Here is a 19361-nt window from a genome sequence, read left to right as displayed (position 1 = left end):
GCCCCTCCAGCATGCACAGGGATAGTTACCATTCCCACCCCTCTTTGCTCCTCTGGGCACTTCCCACCCCAACGTGGCAAATCCAAACCCACGGTGGTATCCGGGAGAGGGTGGCAGAGCTGGCAAAGTTTTGAGAACAGCCAAGGACCGCTGAGGTCTGTTACCCTCCCTGCTGCCCCACAGCAGCTCTATCCTCCGTAAGGGCAGGGTGGCGGGGTTTGGGGGGAGGTGTGACCTGGCAGGGCGGGCTGGTGCCCAGGGCTTCACACCTCAAGACACACAAACCATCAAGCGTGCAGGCACTCGCGTCCCTCAGGTGACCATGGAGAAGCCCCTGGATTCTAGCTGAGGGTCCTAGCTTGTTCACACGTGGGGATCAGGCAGTGGCCGAGCAAGAACCCACACCCAGCTCCTGGACTCCCAGCCCCGTGTTCTTACCTCTGCATCAGAATGATCCTCAGAGGGGCGCCTGGGTGGCTCAGTGGGTTAAAGCTTCTGCCTTCGGCTCAGGTCATGATCTCAGGGTCCTGGGATCCAGCCCCGCATCAGTCTCTCTGCTCAGCAAGAAGCCTGCTTCCCTCTCTCTCTCTGCCTGCCTCTCTGCCTACTTGTGCCTACTCTGTCTGTCAAATAAATTAAAAAAAAAAAAAAAAAAAAAGAATGAACCTCCGAACTCCAGGTTCCCGAGTGAGGGGTGCTGTGTGGCAGTGGAAAGATCTGGAACTTGGAGTCCTGTGCTCTGGGTTTGAATCCTGACGCTGTCTCCTATTTATTTGTTCTGTGTCATGAGAAAAGTGGTAGAATCCTCTCAGTAGGAGGGAGCATGCTCCCACTTCTGTTCCTTCTGTCCCCACACACTATCCATGATCTGTGCCTTCAGTGGTGGCCCCACAGGCTGCCCCCATCCCTGAGCACATGAAATCTCGAGAGACCCCTCCTTATGCCCCTCTCAACCTCCAAATCTGTGCAACCTCATCCCCCTCCAACCGCCGATGTTGCTTAAGGATGCAGCAGGAAGAGAGTATCTTTGTAGCTGCCCGCTGGGTCATTTCCGAGCTGGAGACCATCGGCGAGCTACTCGCCCTCTACATGTTCCTACGTCTTTAACGTGGCAGTAATAATTCTTACCTCTCTAGACTCTTGTTAGGGATACAGGTGTTGAAACAGTGGGGCCTCATGAGGGAGGTCAGTGGACACTGCCTAGCAGGGGGGATTTCCATGTTTGTCCAAATGGGGAAATGAGGGCCCAGAGCTGGTAGTAGACTGGCTGAAGGTCACACAGCACATGTACTGTCTGTCAGACACCGGGAGTCCTTGCTGACCTGTTCTAGGAAGTATCCTCCCTTCAAGTGAGGGTTTCCTTCCTCTGGCCCATTTGTTGCATTTTCAGCCATCTCAGTTTGGCTTCAAGACCCCCCCTCTACTCCCAAAGCCTTCTCTTCAGGGGAGCAGCATGCCTGGCACTTAGTAGGCACTTGTGAAGACTTGCTGAAGACAGGCATGGAGGCACATGCAGGGCAGGTGCGGACGGGCTGCTGGCAGGGGAGAGGGTGGTGGGCAGGGAGCTGAGCACCAGGGTGGGCAAAGGCTCCAGGTGCTTTTTCCATCCCTCCAGCTCTGCCTTTGCCAGGCCTGGCTGTCTGAGAAATCTCATTTTGCTAGCAAGCTGATTCATGGGCCTGGGGTCCTAGTGCTCCCTGAGCAGCTCTCTGTCAATAACTATTCTTTACAAGGTCCCTCGATTCGTTTTCGGGGTTGAAGACAAATTTTTAAAGAGGAGTTCAGTGCCAGGGCCATTCCAGAGGGGCTGTTAACTTAATGTCCTGCCTCGTTCCCTCCAAGCCTGCTCCCTCTTGAACTACACGAGGGTCAGGACTTGCCATTTCCAGCAATTGCTTCTGAGTTCCCGCATTTGGACGAGGGGTGGGGGTGAGGAATGGAGAGGAAGGGGCACGGATTACAGGACAGGGCGGCAGGCCAGGCTCTGACTCCGTTATGAAGTTCGCCGGGTGACCCTGGGCCAACGGTCCCCTTCTTTGGGGTCTCCCGTGTGTGAAAGTGTGGAGGCTGACAGACACCATCATGACGGCGTCCCCTTGGTTTCCTGGAGTGACCTGGTCTCTGTAGTTCATTTGGGCAGGAGGTCTCAGTGTTAAGCAGCGGCTCTCAGTGTTGAGCAGCGGCTCGTGTCCCCTCCCCCTCATCCCCACGCAGGACCAAGGAGTTGGCAATTCCACATCCAAATGCCACGGGGTCCACCCAGCTCTGCTCCTGCTGCCTTGGTTCTTGTCCCTTCTGCAGCAGCATCCTCCGAACTGGTTCTCCTGCCCCCCCCCCCCCGTGCCCCCGAATTTTCCTCCGGTCACCGGGTCAGAGGAAAATAGCCTAAACCTCAAGTCTGAGCCTGACACCCCCACCCCCGCCCTGTCCACGCTGAACTCAGCACACTGCCTCTGGCTTCTGCAACTCTGCATGTGTATTTTGTGCTTCTTTTACCACTAGTGACTCCTATTCCAGAAATATATGCATAAAAAAATAAAGGAAACATGTGCAGAGATATGGGGGAAAAAAAAAAAGAAAAAAAAGAAAAAAAAAGCACGGGGCATGGGGTGTGCGGCCTTCGGGCCTTTATGCCCACGGGCTTCGCCTCCCAAAATGCCTTTGGCTCCATCCTTAGCAAACTCAGTTTGAGAATGTCCCCTCCCACCTTCTTTGTGTCCCACCAACCAAGGTTAAAACATCACACATGGCATCAATCATTCCAGATAACCGTGGGCAGCTGACTCGTCCATCTTTCCAGTAGGGCTGGGGCTCCTAGGGGAACAGGCCCCTGGTTTTGCCTCCATGCTCCCCAATAGGGCCTGGTGCACAGTAGGAGCCTAATGTGTTGAATAGACCAATGGATCTTGAACATGAAGGCCTGAGAAACTCCATTTGCTGAGAACCTCTAGGAGCAGGGTCTGTGCTGGGAGCTTCAGTCCGGTCAGCAACCCGAGGGCTGCCGTGATCCGTTGGGCAGATGACTGTGGAAGGCAGACTTCCTTCCATGCTGGGCGGCAGCAATGTTGGGGCAGGTACCAGTGCAGCCCTAGTCCTGTCCCTGGTACCTCAAGGCACAGATTTCGGTGGCTGTAGCCCCCTGGCTGGGCCCCTGGAGGCTGGCCTGGCATCCTGTCGGGCTCTTGCCTCTGGCCAGGCCTCTTGTCTCCACCCCCATCTCCATCCACCCCAAGGCTGCTGCCTGTTCTGGGGAGTGGCAACCCAGGGCTGTGGAGGCCCTGTGCAAACACACAGACCAGATGTGCCCAGGGGCTGTGCACTAGCCCTTGCTAGTCCTCCTGAGAGGGAGAGGCCCACCCAGCCGCCTTTGCTCTCTCCTGCCTGGCTCTCTGCCATAGAGACCCCCTCCCCCCACGGGCTTTCCTCCATGGAGAAGGGAAGCCTCCCTGAGTGTGACAGTGACAGGCAGGGACCTGCTGGGGGTGGGGGGACTGAAGGGGAAAAGGAATCCAGACACCAATCTTTTTTCAACTCCCCACCCCACCCCAGCCTTTTCTCTGGAAGCCCTGAGGCTTGCCCCACCTTCCCGAATCAATGAGGACAACTCCTAGAGGAGGTACCTCTTTGTAGGGGAACTTTCTGGTTCAGCACGCCCTCAGCCCCAGGGTCCGAAGGGATGTGAATATCGGAGCAGCAGCAGACCTGTGGCCCAGCTCAGTCGTGTTTTGATTTCAGGCCATTTAGTGTGTCCACAGTGTGTGTGTGTATGTGCTGTGTGCACGCACGCACCAGGGCAAGACACAGAACCAGGCACTATGCACTTTTCTCTTCTCCAGGAGCTGCTGCTCCGGTCCAGTCTGGTCACCCCCATTTATTTAAGAAAATCAGACACAGTGGTGGGTAGAACCCAAGAGAGAAGCAGCTGTGGGCTAGGAGGGGTGGGGAGACGCTTGGCTCCCTGCTGCCTTGGCCTGTCCCAAGGTCCTTCACAGCATGTCCCCTGGTACCCTCTCCCCCTCCCACCAGATTCTGCTTCCTGGGGGTAGGGTGGCTGGCTGCCCCTGCGGAGAGGAAGGCATGGTCAGCAGAGCAGGAGGGGTGGGGCTAAGGCGCAGTGTTGACCTCGCTGTGGGCTCAGCAGGGGGACCCGGCGTCCCTGGGCTGCCCAGACCACAGTGCTGGGGTATGGTTTGCAAGGGGCAGACCCAGGGCTCCTCCCCACTGAGGCCCCTGCCCACAGCCAGTTTAGACAGAGGAAGGAGTCCTGAGATCTCAGGAAGGTGCCTGGCTTGGCCCAAGACCCCTCTGTAGGGTCAGCTCCCAGGTCCTGGGAAGGGACCAGGGGCACCCAGAAGCCAGCAGATGCTACCAGTGTCCACCCCACCCCCCACCACCGATAGTTTGTCCACAGCAAGATCCTTGGCAGGGCAGGCCGCCGCCGCCTCCCCACCCTGCAGGACAGAAATCCCTGAATAGTGGTTTGAGAAAAGTCTTTGTGCAGCTTGTGACACAAGACCCCCCAAAGCCCCCCCAACACAGGGGGAAGACAGGGGACACGGGGGGCAGGGGCACAGTGTGGCCCACCTCACCCCAAGCTTGGCCTCCATACCTCACTTTTGGGGCAGGGGGTTGTCTAAGATGGGAGGAGGTCTGGAAAGAGTGGAACAAGGCCCGGGATTGCTTTCCTCCTCGAAGCTCCTGAGGAAGGAGCCCTCCACCTTGAGTGGCAGAATTGGGTATGGGGTGAGGTGGCCGGAAGGACCCCGTAGGGTAGGCGGCCACCCAGCACGGAGCAAAGCTGCAGGGGCAGGGAGTACAAAATCCACGTCGGCCGGCCTGCGTCAGTGTGAGCGGGGGTCCCAGCCACGTTCCCCACAGAGCCCCCCCACCCCGGGGGACGGCGCCTCTACGCGATCTCTTTGATTCTGCGCATGTAGTTGTGCAGGTCTGGGGGTGCCGTGGGCCGCGTGGTGCCCGCCACATCCGGGCAGCCCCAACCCAGGTCCTCTTCGTCCTCCTCGTCCTCCTCGCCGGCGGGCACCGAGTCATAGGCCAGCTCCTCCGTGGGCAGCGTGGTGAAGGTGGTAAACTTGACCCGCTTGCGCTTGGAGGTGGGCGAGCTGGCAGGGTCCTCGGCCTGGTCGCGGGCCGAGCCACCCGAGGAGCCGTCGCCCCGCCCGTGCACCTGGCTCTGCACGCTGGTCTGCGAGCTGCCGCTGCTGTGGTGGTCGCCGTGGCAGCAGGCAGGCACGGTCTCCAGCGGGTTGCCCGCAGGCGGAGACAGCTCCCCCTGCACCCGCAGGGGCTGCCCGTTGCCCAGGAACACCCAGTGGTGAGAGTGGTCCATGCTGGTCTGGCCCTCGGGCGGGATGCGCTTGTGCCGGTAGCGCAGCACAAAGACGATGCAGTTGATGAGGAAGACGAGGATGGCGAGGCAGAAGACGCCCAGCAGTGCGTACATGCCGATCTCCAGGTCCGTCAGCCCGCGCGGCATCTGCAGGAAGCCGGTGGGCAGCGGCAAGAAGTCTTCCGTGGGCGGCACGGCGCTGGCAGTGCCTGGGCCCGGGGCCTCCGCTGCTGGTATCGCTGTGCCCGGGGGGCCGGCTCCCCGGGCCTCGTCCTCGCCCCCGCCGGGGCCTGGCTGGCTGGGGCCCGGGTAGTCGTAAGTGGGGTCCTCCTCGTCCCGCCCAAAGTGCACCCGCAGGCCCACGGGGGTCGTGGCCAGCACACTCTTGCGTTTGGTTTTCTGGCAGCTCTCGGCAATGGTGAGCTCTGCGCGCAGCAGATCCCCGGCGCCCTCGGCCTCCGCCACCACCAGCGGGAAGGCCCGGTCCTGGGTCACCGTAGCCACCCGCTCGTCCAGGCTGCTCACTAGCAGCCCGTAGTCCCGGGGGCTGTAGAGGGAGAGGGGGGCGGTGGTGCCATCACTGTAGGAAAGCCAGAGGCTTAGAAGGGCTTCCTGGAGGAGAAAGAAGGGAACGGGAGTCAGAGAGCTAGTCCTGGCTGGCTTTCCTGCTAGGTGCTGGGCAGATGTTGAGCTCTCTGAGGACAGGGACTGTGGTACTGTGGGTCCCAGCTGTATTCCCAGCCCTGGAACTGCTCCTGGCAGGTGGCAGGGCTTAGGAAGAACTGTGGGAGCAAGAAGTCCTCCTCTGGAGGTTGTGGGCAGGTAAGGGGCATGCTACTGCTCTAAGCATTTCCTTGTCCAGTTGTCCTTCTCCCCTTGATAACCTGAATGTATGTTCTGCCTTGGGTCGACCTTGAGCCCCCTTTGTTGCAGGAGGAACCCCATATCTCCATGCCATGCCTGACTTTGGGATCATTCCCATTAGACATGTGGAGACCTTCTCCTCCTCTTCTCCTCCCAACCTTCTCCTCTATTAAAACATTCTGAGAATTGCCTTCCCTATGGATGAGGAAGCAAGGCCCTGAGAGAAGGGATTGGCCTGGGGTCACGGAGCAAGTTAGGGGCAGGGGGACTCCTGGCTCAGTGCTCGACACCTGCCTTCTTGCTCCCTGTGCTCCTGCCTGTCACCTTTATGCCTCTGTCCTGTGCCCCGGTGCATCTGTTGGGGGGCTGCAGCTGGGGCTCCAGAGATGGGTGAGGGTAATTCCTAGGGGTGGAGGCAGAGGTGATGGGCTGTGTGAGAATCCGGGAGGGGGAGCCCTCAGCGGGAACATCTTGGGGTGGCAGGTGCCAGAAGCGAGATCTTGGCTGGACTCCCTGTGCAGATGGGCAGGAGAATGGGGTGGGCCAGGTGTGCTGGGCACCAATAGTGGACAGATCTTCCATTAAAGCCTGAATTTGGGGGACTCATGGCACAAGGACAAACTGGAATTGCCTTCATCCTTTCACACTGCAAGCCCCTGGCCAGCAGGCTGGGCACCCGGTTACCTGCTTGAGGAAGCTGAGGGTCTGCTGGGCAGCCGTGGTGGCCAGGATGGTGTGACTGCTCCCTGGGCTGGGCCGCAGGGAGAGGGCGAGGCTGGCTACCACCTGGGCCTGCAGCTGTGTGATGCTGACCTTCTCCTCCGTCACTGTTAGCAGTGTCTCCCCAAGCACAGACTCCGTCAGTGGGGACACCACCTGAGACAGAGTGGAACAGGGGTGGGCCAAGGCCAGGAAAGCAGCATCCCCAAGATTCCCAGCCACAAAGGAATCCCAGTGTTGCTAGAAGAGAGGGACAGAGCGTGGGGTGGGGGTGGGAGGGCAGGCTGGGAGGCTGGACTCTTGGGCCCTGCTTTAGGGCTACAGCTGGGAACCAGGGTCCAGACGCCAAGTGAGGTTCAGGGGCTTGCAGGAGCCAGGCAGGAACACAGATGAAAGGTGGGCAGATTCTAGGGCAAAAAATAGCCCCTCACACTGATAAATAGCGATTGATCTTGGGGAGACAAAAGGGAGTGGTGGGGACTGTGGCAAACAGAACTTGTGCTCATGCAGTATTGACTCCATCCAGTTAGTGCCAGGTAGGAATGCAGGCCCAGGGTTGCCAGATTCATTGTCTGTAAAACCAGAAGTCTAGATCTTCGAAAACAAGAGAGCTCCCAATGTTTCATTGATGAATCAGCCGCTTTACAGATAAATGCATATGGAGGCGGCTTGTAGCCGGTGGGTCACACTATTCACCATATTTTAGAGGGTAGATTTCTACCCAGGCACCCAGCTATAGAGGAGGAGGGTCAGACTTGAGTTCCTACGTCCCCAAATTCCCTTTCCTGAGCTCCCTCTCCTCACCCAAACCTGCTCTCAGGGACTACACCGAACCATACGGGGTTGGTAAAGGTCGCCGGGTCTTGCAGGGAGATTGTCCTCCAAGGAGAAGTGAGAGGATCTTAACCTCTGACAGTGGGGTTTCAGTAGGTGGGGGGAGCAGGGCGCGGGGCAGCGAGTGTGTTTTGGGTGCCTGCTGGGTTTGATCCCAGGGACAGAATCCCTGTCCCTCCTGGGACGTCTGTGTTCTCTGCCCGCACGGTGCCCCTGTGCCTACCTTGAAGGGGGTGGTGCCCGGCTCCAGGCCCGCCAGCGTGCTGCTGTCCACCATGCGTGCCACTCGGGGGTCCCCCACCCGCATGAAGTCGCTGACCAGGTCAGTGACCTCTACCAGCCAGTCTGGGCCCAGCATGGGGACCACCTGGTCGGCGCCCTCGGACGATGTTGTGTGGAACTGCGTGAAGACCTGCAGAGTCGCATGTTGATACTGCAAGGTGCAGCCGCGGCTAGCGCTCGGCCGCCGCTCCTCCTCCTCCTCGTCCTCGTCCTCACTCTCCCGGGCCGACCTGGAGTGGGGAGGCCGGGGGTCAGGGCTCTTCATCGGCCTCCGACCTGAACAAGTCACTCCCTCACCCTTGCGGGCTGCGGGCTCCGCCCCACTTCTTCTGTCTCTGACCAGCTGGGAGCCAGGTGTCCCCAGCCTTTTCTCTCCCAGAAAGGCAACTTCCTGCCCCTCCCTTGGCACCCTTGGCCTCTGCGGGTCTTCACCCAAGCCTGGAAATCAGCGGCGTCGAACCCTGACAAGCGCGGTCTCTTTCTCAGCACTGAGCACACGCCTGGCCCTGTTCTCCGCTCTCAACTGGGGCGAAGGCACTCCTTGCTCAGAGTGCCAGACTGCTCGGCTGGGGGTGCCCTTACAGCTGGGTGCGAACAGAACTTGGAAGGGATGAACTTGGAGATTTGGCTGAGATTTCCAAGCAGCGTGTGGAATGTGTGGCCTGGTTCCTCCTGCTGCTTATAGGAAAACCCAAGAGGAGAGAGGTAAACTGAGCCAAGCCCCAGTAAGCAAAAGGGAGGCAGGACTGGATAAATCGGGACATTCAGCCTATCCAGGTTGCCGAAGATACGAAAACCAGGAGATTCGCGGTCCGGAGAGCAGGCTCTCTCTGGAGAGAGCGAGCCAAGGACATGGTTAGCGTTTTGCTACTGCTGTGGAAAAGAAGCCAGAATATCCATCCACAGAGGGCTCTCTCACCTGGCCTGACCCATCCTCACCACCATGCTGAGATACATGCTAACGTGTCCATTTTGCAGACGAAGAAATGGGGTGCACAGAGAGGTTGTGTTAAGTAGTCCAAGGTTGCCCAGCTAGGAAACGGCAATCAGGATTTAAACTCAGCCTATCTCACTTCACAGTGCACTACACCCTCGTGAACTCAAAGCTGGCCCGGGTGCTGGTCCCAGGGCAGAATCACAGACCCCCTCCCAAACCCACTGGGTCAGAATCGGCACTTTAACTGGCTCCTTGGGCAACCACGTGCACGTTCAAGTGTGAGAGGCTCTGATCCACATGGCCTGGCTCTTCCTTGATCTCTGTGTAATTGAACTGAGCCCAGCTCTTCCTTGACCACCACTTCTCCCCCAGCCCAGCCCCTCCCCACTTCGCTGCCCACCCCTCTTCCTCCCTCTGCCCTGCTGGCTCTTCCCTCCAGCAGCAGTGAGGAGTGAATGGAGTACATGCCCCTGAGATGCACACTCAGGTGCATGAGGTGCCCCCCAGCGAGGGATCCTGGTGTGAGTCACTGCATGGCTGGGTTGGGACACACGAGTGTGCCCTTGGCGTTCACAGGCTGAGGCACCCACATACAGGTTTTGTCTTTGGCCTGGCTGCTCTCTCACCCTGTCTTCCCAGCCAACTCCTTTCCACTCATTCTTTAAAACTTAGCCAAGAGTCACCTCTTCCAGGAAGCCTGCCTTGACTTATCCTAGAGGAAGAGGTAGTTCTCTCCTCTGTGCCCCTTGATTCCCCACACAGAGGGCTTCCTGGGTCTACCATGTCCTGTGGCATGTACAGGACAGCCTCCCTGCTGGACCCAGACCATGGCTGGGTCAGGCACTGGTCACACTCACCCCATGTCTCAAGCATCCATCAGTGGCAGGCACACAGTAGCTGCTCAGTAAATGTTTGTTGACTGCCTAACCGACCAGCAGCCTGTGTACACCCGGGGCCTTATACACATACATGGACCAGACCCCATACCAGGGCCGTGTCCACCTGTGAGTATCCCGAGTATCCAGTGTGTGGAAGGGCTGTACCTCCGGTCGGGGAGAATAGGCACCCTCCAGCCCTTCACTTGGCTGAGGCGTGCATCCGAGAGCTCGATGTGCAGGGGCAGCTTGGGGACCCAGACGGTCATTTCCAGAGGGGCATTGAGGATGTCATAGCGGAAGGTGACCCTAGCGTTCATGGACCCGCGCGACTCCTTTCCACTCACAAACACATAGTCGCAGCTGCTGGATACCTGGCGAGGGGGAAAGAGGGAGGTGTTAGCTTTGGGGGTCCCTGTTCCCATTATTTCTTCACAGATCATCATCTTTCAGTGGCTACTATGGGACGTTTTTGCTCCCTGGCAAGGGGTGACCATGCACCTGCCTTTATAGGAGGCTGCTTCTGAAGGCGCAGACCACACCTCAGAGGAGCCTTAAGGCTGAGGGCCCCCCAAGCTGGCTCCCCTTCCCAACATGACTTCTTGTGCCCTGGCATGGGTGTCTTTTGGTGGCGTACTCCACGGTAGAGAGGGATGTGTCCTGAACTCATGATTCCCCTCGCCCCCCCTGGCCCTGCGACCACCGGAAAATAAGCAGCTGGTTAATTTCTGAGGCAGGGACTGTTCTAGCCAGGGGTGGAGGTAGGGGATGGAGAGAGGAAAAAATCAGGACAGACAGGTGGCTGGCTGCCACTAGTGGGTGCAGCTTGTACGAATGCATGCCTACCAAGACCCCAGCTTGCATTCCTAGAGGTTCCTTGGGTGGGCACGTGCCTGCCAAATACATCTCAGGGGACACCGGTGCCAGTCTGCAGGACAGATCCGGGTGGGTGTATACATCAAGTGTGCCTAGTAGGTACCTGGCACACTCTGGAGTAAATCTCATATGCAATGCGTTGAGGTGTTCCTGCTGGTACACACCCATGGGTGCACATCCTCGCATTTGGGGAGGATCTGATCATGCAGCTGGTGGGCTCGTGACATTCTGAAGACTCTGCTGGGGGCCAGGGAGGGTGCCAGGACTCTGGCTCATCTCTCATGAGCCCCTGGCTGTTCACAAACTCCTGCTAGCTCCCGTAATCATCTCAGGTGGGGGTGGTAGGGCGTGGGACAGCAGCCCCGCCAGAAATGCTCATTTCCCACTTCAGGAGGCAGCGAACTCCCTCTGAAGGTTGGCAAATTCCACTCTGAGTGCTGGCAAACTTCATACAGAACCCGAGTGCATTCCATCGAGAGTGGAAACAAATTCCATTTCGAGTCTTTGTGAATTCCCTGTGGTATCTAAGCAGTCAAGACTTTGTTCTCGTCCGCTCTGCAGCGGAGTGGCGGAGCCTGGGGGGCAGAGGCAGGATGAGGGCCTTTGCAAGCAGGTCCGTTTTTCTCCTGTCCCAGCCTGCCAGCCCTGGAAAGTTCCACGGGCCTGGGCAAGCCCAGGCACCAAGCCATCTGCTCCTGCTCATTCGGGGTGAGGGGTCATTCTTCCTGGATGCGGGAGGGATGAGGTGAGGCTCCAGCTCCCCAGACCTGGGGGGATCTGGGGAAGAGTGTGGAGAGACAGAGCATACACACTCCCACCCCAGTTAGCCAGAGGGAGAAGGACACCCACGGCCCACTCCTCCTGCTCTCCTTCAGCCTGAGCTATTTACAGGCTCAGGGAACAGATTCCCTTTCCTGATCATCTGATTTGGGCACCTGCTGGAGGCTGGCCCGATGAACAGCTCACCCACCACACCGGCACCAGGACTGCCACTCTCCTGCGTCATTGCCTGTCCCACTGCCTGTGACTGCTGTCGAAAGGGGTAAAACTGGAGGCCCTCCTGGGGAGGGGGCAAACTAGGTGGGTCCCTTGAGTCAGACAGCTGTCCTGTTTGTCGGGCTGTGAGGACCTGGGGCCCAGAGTGGGTCTCTGGGGGAGAGAGCTGTGGGAGGGGCCTGTAGGAGTTGGAGGATTTGGGGGTGTGTGTGCCCTGAGCAGGTCCTTCCTTACATAACCTTAACTCACATGCTTCTGGGGCTTCATCTCTGAGCTGAATCTCCTCCATTCGGGCACCAGCACCGGGTTCAGGGCGCGTCCTCGAGAGGCCCCCTTCCCACCCTTGTTGCTTTGCCCAGTGTCTGTCCGGGCAGGGGTTCAGTCATCACTTGATGTGTTAGATTGGGCTCAGGCTGTCTGCCTGCTCCCCTCTGCCTGCCAGATTTTATATTCCTGCAGGAAGCCCACCAGGACCAGCAGTACCCGGGGCTTTTCTTCACCCCACTAGCCACGGATGCCTGAAGCTATTCCTGCCACCCCCCCACCCCCCAGTTTCTCTTCCTCTTGCCTGCCACGGGGAGCTGTTTGGGATGCGAATTCCCCTCTGGCTTGGTTTTCTGCTCCCCCTGAAGGTCTGAGGCCCTTTTCCAGGAAACCCACCTTGATGATGTCCTCATTGTCAGATTCACATTCCACTAGGGCAGAGACATCTAGGACGAGACCAGTCACCTCGATGGCGATGACCTTGACCGGGATGGCCACCGTCCTGCCCGTCAGGATAGCCGTGTTGATGATTTCGGTGTCCTGCAGGGAGGGTGGGGCCTTGCTGAGCGAGGGGCGCTTGTGTTCCTCCACTCTCCCAGGACACACCAGCCAAGCCCAGGCTCCTGACTACCCTACCCCTCGGTTGCACGGCCTTTCCCTGGGGACACCTGCACACATATGTGCAGAGGTGCAGCTGTCCAGTCTCACTCATCTTCTCAGATGCTCTGCTCGCTTGGTCTCCTGCTGTAGCCTTCTGGTCTACCTCCCTCCGCTGCCATGAAATAGCCCTTCCCCAGTGCCCCAACCACCTTCTCTTTGAAAACTTATATGCCTCTCAGAGTCACATCCAACACATCTGCCTGGCCATTCCAGGTGCCCCTGGGCTGGCCCAGTGTCCCTCTGGCCATTGCAGGTGCCCTGGGCTGTTTGGAGACAATCACTCCAGCCTCACCACCTCATGGCACCCTTCCCACATGCACTGTATCTTAGGACAGACTACTCCCATTCCCATCCCCACACCTTTGCCCACGGGATCCCTGCCTACAGCACCCTCCTCACCATCTCTGATTGTATGAGCCCTTCCTTCCACCTGTCCTTCAAGGCTCAACTGCACGACCTCCTCCTTCAGGAAGCCTCTCCTGAGTGGCCTCTCCATGGGTGACTTTTCCCACCTCTGGCTCCCTGCATATCTGCAGTCCTACTCCAGTACCAGGCACAGAGTGCCACCTGCTTCCAGTGAGTGTGCGTGTGCACGCACGCACACACACACACACGCACACACCCCTCCACTCACAGGCACGCCTGGGTGCAGGAGACAGTCACACACTTGGGCTCAGGCACCCACGTACACATGCACTGATCCATACGCACGCTCAGCCGGGCACACGTTGGTCACGCACAGGCACCCATGACAGATACATGCGTCCATGGACCTGGCCGCCGCCCCGCTTACCATGGCCAGGGGCAGGATGGCCTGCACATCCCGCTGGATGACCGTCAGCTCGGTGACCGCCCGCTCTAGGTCAGGCAGGGCGCTGTGGCCGCGGTAGTCGACGTGCCACATGATTCTCCTCTTGACCGACTGGCTGGTGAAGTTCTCCATCTCAAAGTCCAGCTGCAGGATCTCCAGCGGCCCCTGGCCTTCCCTGCAGGGTCAGGGCGGGAAGTAGAGCCCGGGAGGAAGGGCTGCGAACAGCCCGGAAGCTCTGAAATCCCTTGTGGGCCCCCCAGCCCTCCTTGGCAGCCTGCTTGCTGGGGCCTTCAAGCCTTCTCCGGCCACCCCAGGTGCCCCAGCCTGGATCTAAAGTACCCAGCACCAGAGCACCAGCCCTCCTGCCAGCCTGGCTTCCTCCATCAAGGGCCCCCCCCACCCCTTCTCAGTGCCGTCCGGCAAGGAGGTGGGCAAGGGTGCTTACCAGGGGGGCAGCGGCGTGCCCTGGGCCCAGGCCACATCCACAGTGGCTGTTGAGTGCTTTGCTCCAGTCAGCAGCTCCGAGGTCACATGCCACTGGCCGCTCCGTGACTTGGTGCCCAGAAGGGTCACACCCTTCTTGGCCTTCACCCTGGGACAACGTGGAAAAAAGAGAGGGAGACAGTCAGCCTGGGGCCCAGTGACTGCCTGTCTGGCCAATCCTGCCCCCCAACCTCAGGATGGGGCTGGGAGTAGGGGCAGCAGGTGAGTAATTCTCCCCAGTAAATTATCCTGGACTCAATGCTGGAGATGAACCTGGGGAATCTGGTATCATATAGCTGAAACCTCCAACCCTCCGTGGAGGCTTCAATTGCTTCTACCATATCTCTCTGCCAAGCTTTTATCAAACCTCTACTTGCATACCTCAGTGATAGGAGACTCACTATTGCACACATCCCATTCCATTCTTAGAAAGCCCCTAAAAACTAGAAACCCCTTTCCCACATTTAGCTGAAGTATAACAGTCATGGGTTCTGCCCGGGCAAGAGAGAACAACTCTCCTTCATTTCAATTGTAACAGTTCTTCAGACAGTGGGAGCAGGGCAGGTGTTCCCTGAGTCTTCTTTGTTGCTTTTTGCCATAGTTTCAAGTTAACCCTTGCAGTTAGGGTTCAGTCCTTGCAACTAGGTCTAGTCACCCTCCTCTGGACACTAAACACATGGGCATTGTGGCCCATACGGAATACAACACTTCAGCTGTGCTCTGATCAGCACTGACTAAAGAAGAACAGTGACCACCTCCTGAATTCTACATGTTCTACTCCTGTTAATGCAGCCCAAGATCTGTGGTGACTGATTTAAATAATATTCACATTCAGGTATCAATAAATCAGGTCTATCCCTCCCAGGAATATCTGAACTATAAAGTGGCACCCTCAGGAGAGAGGGCAAAATTTAACTCAAAGAAGTTGGAGGTCAATGGCAATGTTTTGGGTCCTATGCATAATACCTGGGGCAGGGGAGATATTTTGCCCTTGATACGACCTACTTAAAGTATCTCTGAGTTTGTGAACTGTATCCTGTTCAGGGTGTAGAAAAGGCTGGGACTCCTGGAAATTTTTTTCTCCCAACTCCAGGATGGGGCAAATGTCCTGATACATGGACAGACTACTGCTCATCTTTTGGCTCCCAGCCAACGGGCTGCTCTCTGATCTCCATTTCTTCTCTTTGGCCTTGGTCTCCTCATCTGTAAAATGAGAGAGGTGCACCAGCTAACATCTATGGGCCCTTCCAACCCCATTCGCTCATTTTTCATACCTACGCTTGTGAAAACTGACATTGATCCTTGACTGTTTCCCTGACCCACAGAGGTCAGAGGTCGGGCAGAAATTTTTGCTGTCATTAAGCCGGTGAAAACACGAGACTCAAGTAAATAAGGTGTCTTCCTGAAGTTACTCAAGCGATAAACGGAAGAGGTGGGCTTAGGATGCTGGCCAGGCAGGCAGGGAGGGGCTCGCCCCTACAAGGCAGCGAGCTATGCACTTGACCTCTGAAGGGAAGGCAGACCCTACCCCCAACCCACCAGCCCCCTACCTGAGTGTGAAATGCTCCACGCTGGGGCTGGAGGGAGAGGAGGAGTTGGGGGCCAGGTAGAGGAGAATGCTGAGCACCTCCCCAGGCTTGAGGGGCCGGTCCGGCAGGCGGATCATCAGGTTGCTGTCCAGCCGGTGCTCCTGCAGGGCCCTTCTAGGGGGCGGGCGGAACAGGCTGATGCTCCCGATGCGCAGCAGTGGGTGCTGGGTGGGGCTTTCCGCGCGGGCGCCGGTCCCCGGCCCGGCTCCCCGACGTGCGCCCCCGCAGCCGCCCGACGCGTCGGGGGCATGGAGGGTGTAGTAGAGTTCGGCCTGCTGACTCTCCCCCGTGGCCTCGGGGTCTAGCCCGTCCGGAGACTTGCGGCGGGTGGTGGGCGGCGCGGCGGGGGCGGGGGGTCCGAACCAGGCCAAGGGCAGCTCGGCGCGCACCAGGCAGGTGGCCAGGCCCCCGCTGAGGCGGCAGGAGCTCTTGACCTCCCGGGCGTCCCGGAAGGCGTGCAGGCGGACACAGGGCAGTCGCTCGGTGACGCCGAAGTCGTCCCAGTCGCGGCCAGCCACATAGAACAGCACCTGGGCCACCGGCTGCGAGGCGGGCACGCGGGCGCGGACAATGAAGGCTCGCACCTTCCAGTTGACGGTCAGGCGCTCAGGGATGTCCAGGGTGCTGGATGGCTGCAGCAGCTCCCGGGCCACCACCTGGCTGGTGCTGAAGGGCCCCAGGGAGACGTTGAGGACAGGTAGCTCCTTGGTCTGGAACACCACGAAGGGCTCCGAGCGCTGCAGGGAGCCGTTGGCGACCGCAGGCGGCGGGGGCCGCGCGTCCCGCAGGAAGAAGGCCAGCCGAGTCCGCGACAGGCGGTAGCTGACCGGCAGCACGGGGCTGGCCTGCGGCCCCGGGGGGCTGGGGCTGGCTGGGTGGGAGCGGCCAGAGGCTGGGGACAGACAGAAGCAAGAGCCCGGAGGGGTCAGCGGAGGCTGGACTGGGACCTCTGGGCACCCCAGCGTCCCACCCCCGCGGGGGGCGTCAGCTCCAATCCCCTCTTCGCCCTTCACCACTGCCTCTTTTGCCCCAGCATGGGGGCGGTGGTAGGCCTGATAGCAGCGCAAAGCATGGTGAAGCTTTAGAGGCTTTCTTCCCTGGCATCCTCATCGGTAAAATGAGGATTAAATGGGCTTCTGCCTGGAAATGTGGTTGTGAAGATTTACTAGTAGTGTGCACAAAGGGCTGCAAGCGAAGTGTGGCCCTGGGAAGGCGGGGGCTCCGGGGGTTACAAGCTACTCAGCACTCCGCAGGCATTGGCCTGTTTAATGCTCAGATGGACCCTCCCAGCCAGGTATTCTACCATTTCCTTGGATTTGTTCTGTTTTCTATAAATAATTTCTCTTTTTTGAGAGCCTGTTCTTGTATCTCACCAGTCAAGGTGTGGAATGCTTAAGTAACTTACCCATGTCAACTGAGCGACAGGGCCAGGACTAAGGTTTGAACGTGGGGCCACCTGACTCTCAAAGCCAAGGCCGTTCCTGCCCCAACTGCCCAAGAGGGTGCAGGGCCCCCGGAGATCCCTTATTTCCCACTCCCCCCCCCCATGCGCTATACACTCAGGGAATTTGATCCCAGTCTCCCAAACACAACGTGGGCCTTAGGTCTGACGTCTCTGGTCCCCACATCCGTGCAGGAACCTGCCAAATTCTAGCAATTCCGCTTGTTGACTCTGGGGTGTGTCCCAAGCTGCCCTCGTCCTCCATCCCCGGAACCCTGCCCCAGTTCTGTCCTGGATGCTGTTGCTAGGACAACGACACATGGCATGACTGGGTCTCCTGTCTCCCCGTAATGCCCTCCCTCCACAGCAGCGGAGTGATGTGCTCGTCCTGGACACAGATGGGAGCTTGTTGGCCCCTCACCGCCGGCCCAACTCCTGCTGGAGACTGTCAAGGAATAGGAAGGACCAACATGTGGGGGTTCGAGGTTTGAGAAGCAGTTCTGGATCTTGCCATGGACCCCTGAGTCACTTTCCTCATATTTAAAATCAGGGTAATGATAACAATGCTGATCTTAAAAGATGTGGTGCTGTTACTGTTCTGTTTTTGAGAATCAAGTAAGAAAGCACTCTATAAATTATGCAATGTAAATATTAGGAAAGAATCTCTCCCTTTTGCTTACAAAACAAAATCCAAACTCACCTTGAGCTGGACTGTGACGCTCTACAACAGGGTTTCAGGTTCCCCTTTCTCCACTGTTCCCCCCAAGTTCCCACTGCCAACGAGACTGGACACTTTCTGGCTTTAGCACTCACCAATGCCACCTTATCTCCCCTCCTTGGCTCCTGCCATGCCCTCTAAGTCAAATTCACTCCTTTCCTAACTGTACACATCCAGAATGAAATCTTCCTCCACGGTCCAGTGCCAATGCCACCTCCTCCGTGAAGTCCTCCAAGATATGACCTTAATTCCTGGGGTGTTCCTTCTCTGAGGGAACCTCTCGTCTTGCCTTGTGTGGAAGTTAGTTATCTATGAAGCTGTGCACTGAGCAAGCCTTCCACAAAGTGTGGCTGATTGGTGGGGACCCCCATCGCAAGGAGACTCCCAATCAACGCTATAGTAGTTGCTTGAAGTTTATGCACCTTTGTCACTTTATCACCATCAAAGAAACCTTGACAGTTCTACAAACCTTCCCAGCCAATTCCTCATAAAGGCAATGAACTAAAAATTCCCAGCTCTGGAGACTCTGGTGGCTCTAGTGTTTATGTCCTATTGTTTTTTTTTTTTTTTTTAAATCTGTGGTTTAATTTCCTTATTCAGAAAAAGAAGCATTTGGCTTGGGGCAAGGTATAGGCCCTTAGAGTCAGGTGCTCTAAGAGGAGTGGCACCTGGTCTCATGCACCTGCTCAGGGCTCTCTCTGAGTGGCCCTTGAGGCCAGCTGGGGAAATTGCCCATGGGGGTGCAGCCCATGCTTTAACCACCAGACTGCTTCTTCCATTCCCAGGAGAACTCTGTTCCTGGGCCACCTTTCCCCCTGGATGCTCTGCACCCTGTGGGGTATGCTGGCTGCCATTGGTGGGCTAGAGGTGGGTAGCTGAGTTCAAGAGGAGGACAGGAAGATGCCTGGAGAGATGGGAGGAGCCTTTCTGGCAGGAATCCCTGCCGCACAGTTACTCCAGGAGTCTCTGACCCTCGCCATTGTTGGGAGGCTGGCCCAAGTCACACATTTGAGGTCTAGGAAAACAATCTGAGCCAGGGCACAAGGAGCCAGACAATTGCCTTGGAAGCAGCGAGAAGCAGGCAAACAAAGATTTCAAGACTCAGGTTCAAGTTTCTCCCTGTGATACTCCCTGGCAAATTACTTCTCATGTTGGGCCTTGGTTCCCACATCTAAAATTGAGATGGTGATATAGACCCCCTTATAGGGATGTTGAGAGTAGATAAGAGGCCAAGGGGGCAGGGGAGGGCAGTGCTCAGGATGGCGGGATGGCCAGGGCTGGGATGGGGAGGAGTGGCCATGCCTGTCCCGCTGGGGTTGTGGAAGGGCAGCTGCCGCAGCTGTAAGTGCTCCCTGTCCAGGCCGGGTGGGGCTGCAGAGATCATAACCACTGTCCCTGCCTTGCTTACCGTCCCTGGGAGATCCCAGACACTGCTAAGTGGCACTTAGTCCCCTCTGACCCTCTCACTGTCCCAAGCTCCCTGTGGGCCATCTGGACCCCTGAGAGGCACGGCGCGGGCAGAAGCCACCAGATGGGCAGCAGATGGGGGCATGGAGGAGGGGACTGGAGACCATGTTTGCATGGACCCCTCTGCCCTCAGTGGATTTTTGGTGAATGAATGGAGTTCTTGGAAGGAGCTGCCCACGGACTGGGGTGCCATGCGG

General features: G+C 57.9%; 1 protein-coding gene across 1 annotated transcript in view; it reads right to left on the bottom strand.

The window, feature by feature from the left end:
- Positions 1-3821: 3821 nt before the first annotated feature.
- The window catches only part of TMEM132E (transmembrane protein 132E), a 53671-nt gene continuing 38131 nt past the window's right edge, over positions 3822-19361 (bottom strand). Inside the window, exons 2-9 of the mRNA XM_082707318.1 lie at positions 15500-16430; positions 13912-14058; positions 13449-13641; positions 12392-12535; positions 10028-10233; positions 7989-8277; positions 6896-7087; positions 3822-5959 (exon numbers count right to left, since the gene is read on the bottom strand). Coding sequence (XP_082563444.1) covers positions 4907-5959; positions 6896-7087; positions 7989-8277; positions 10028-10233; positions 12392-12535; positions 13449-13641; positions 13912-14058; positions 15500-16430 — 3155 coding nt within the window. The 3' untranslated portion in view covers positions 3822-4906. The remainder of the gene's footprint in view (positions 5960-6895; positions 7088-7988; positions 8278-10027; positions 10234-12391; positions 12536-13448; positions 13642-13911; positions 14059-15499; positions 16431-19361) is intronic.

Source organism: Mustela nivalis, assembly GCF_964662115.1.
Source record: "Mustela nivalis genome assembly, chromosome: 17".
NCBI classification, from domain to species: Eukaryota; Metazoa; Chordata; class Mammalia; order Carnivora; family Mustelidae; genus Mustela; species Mustela nivalis.
Note: the sequence above shows the minus strand (reverse complement) of the source record. Positions and strands in the feature narration are given on the sequence as shown.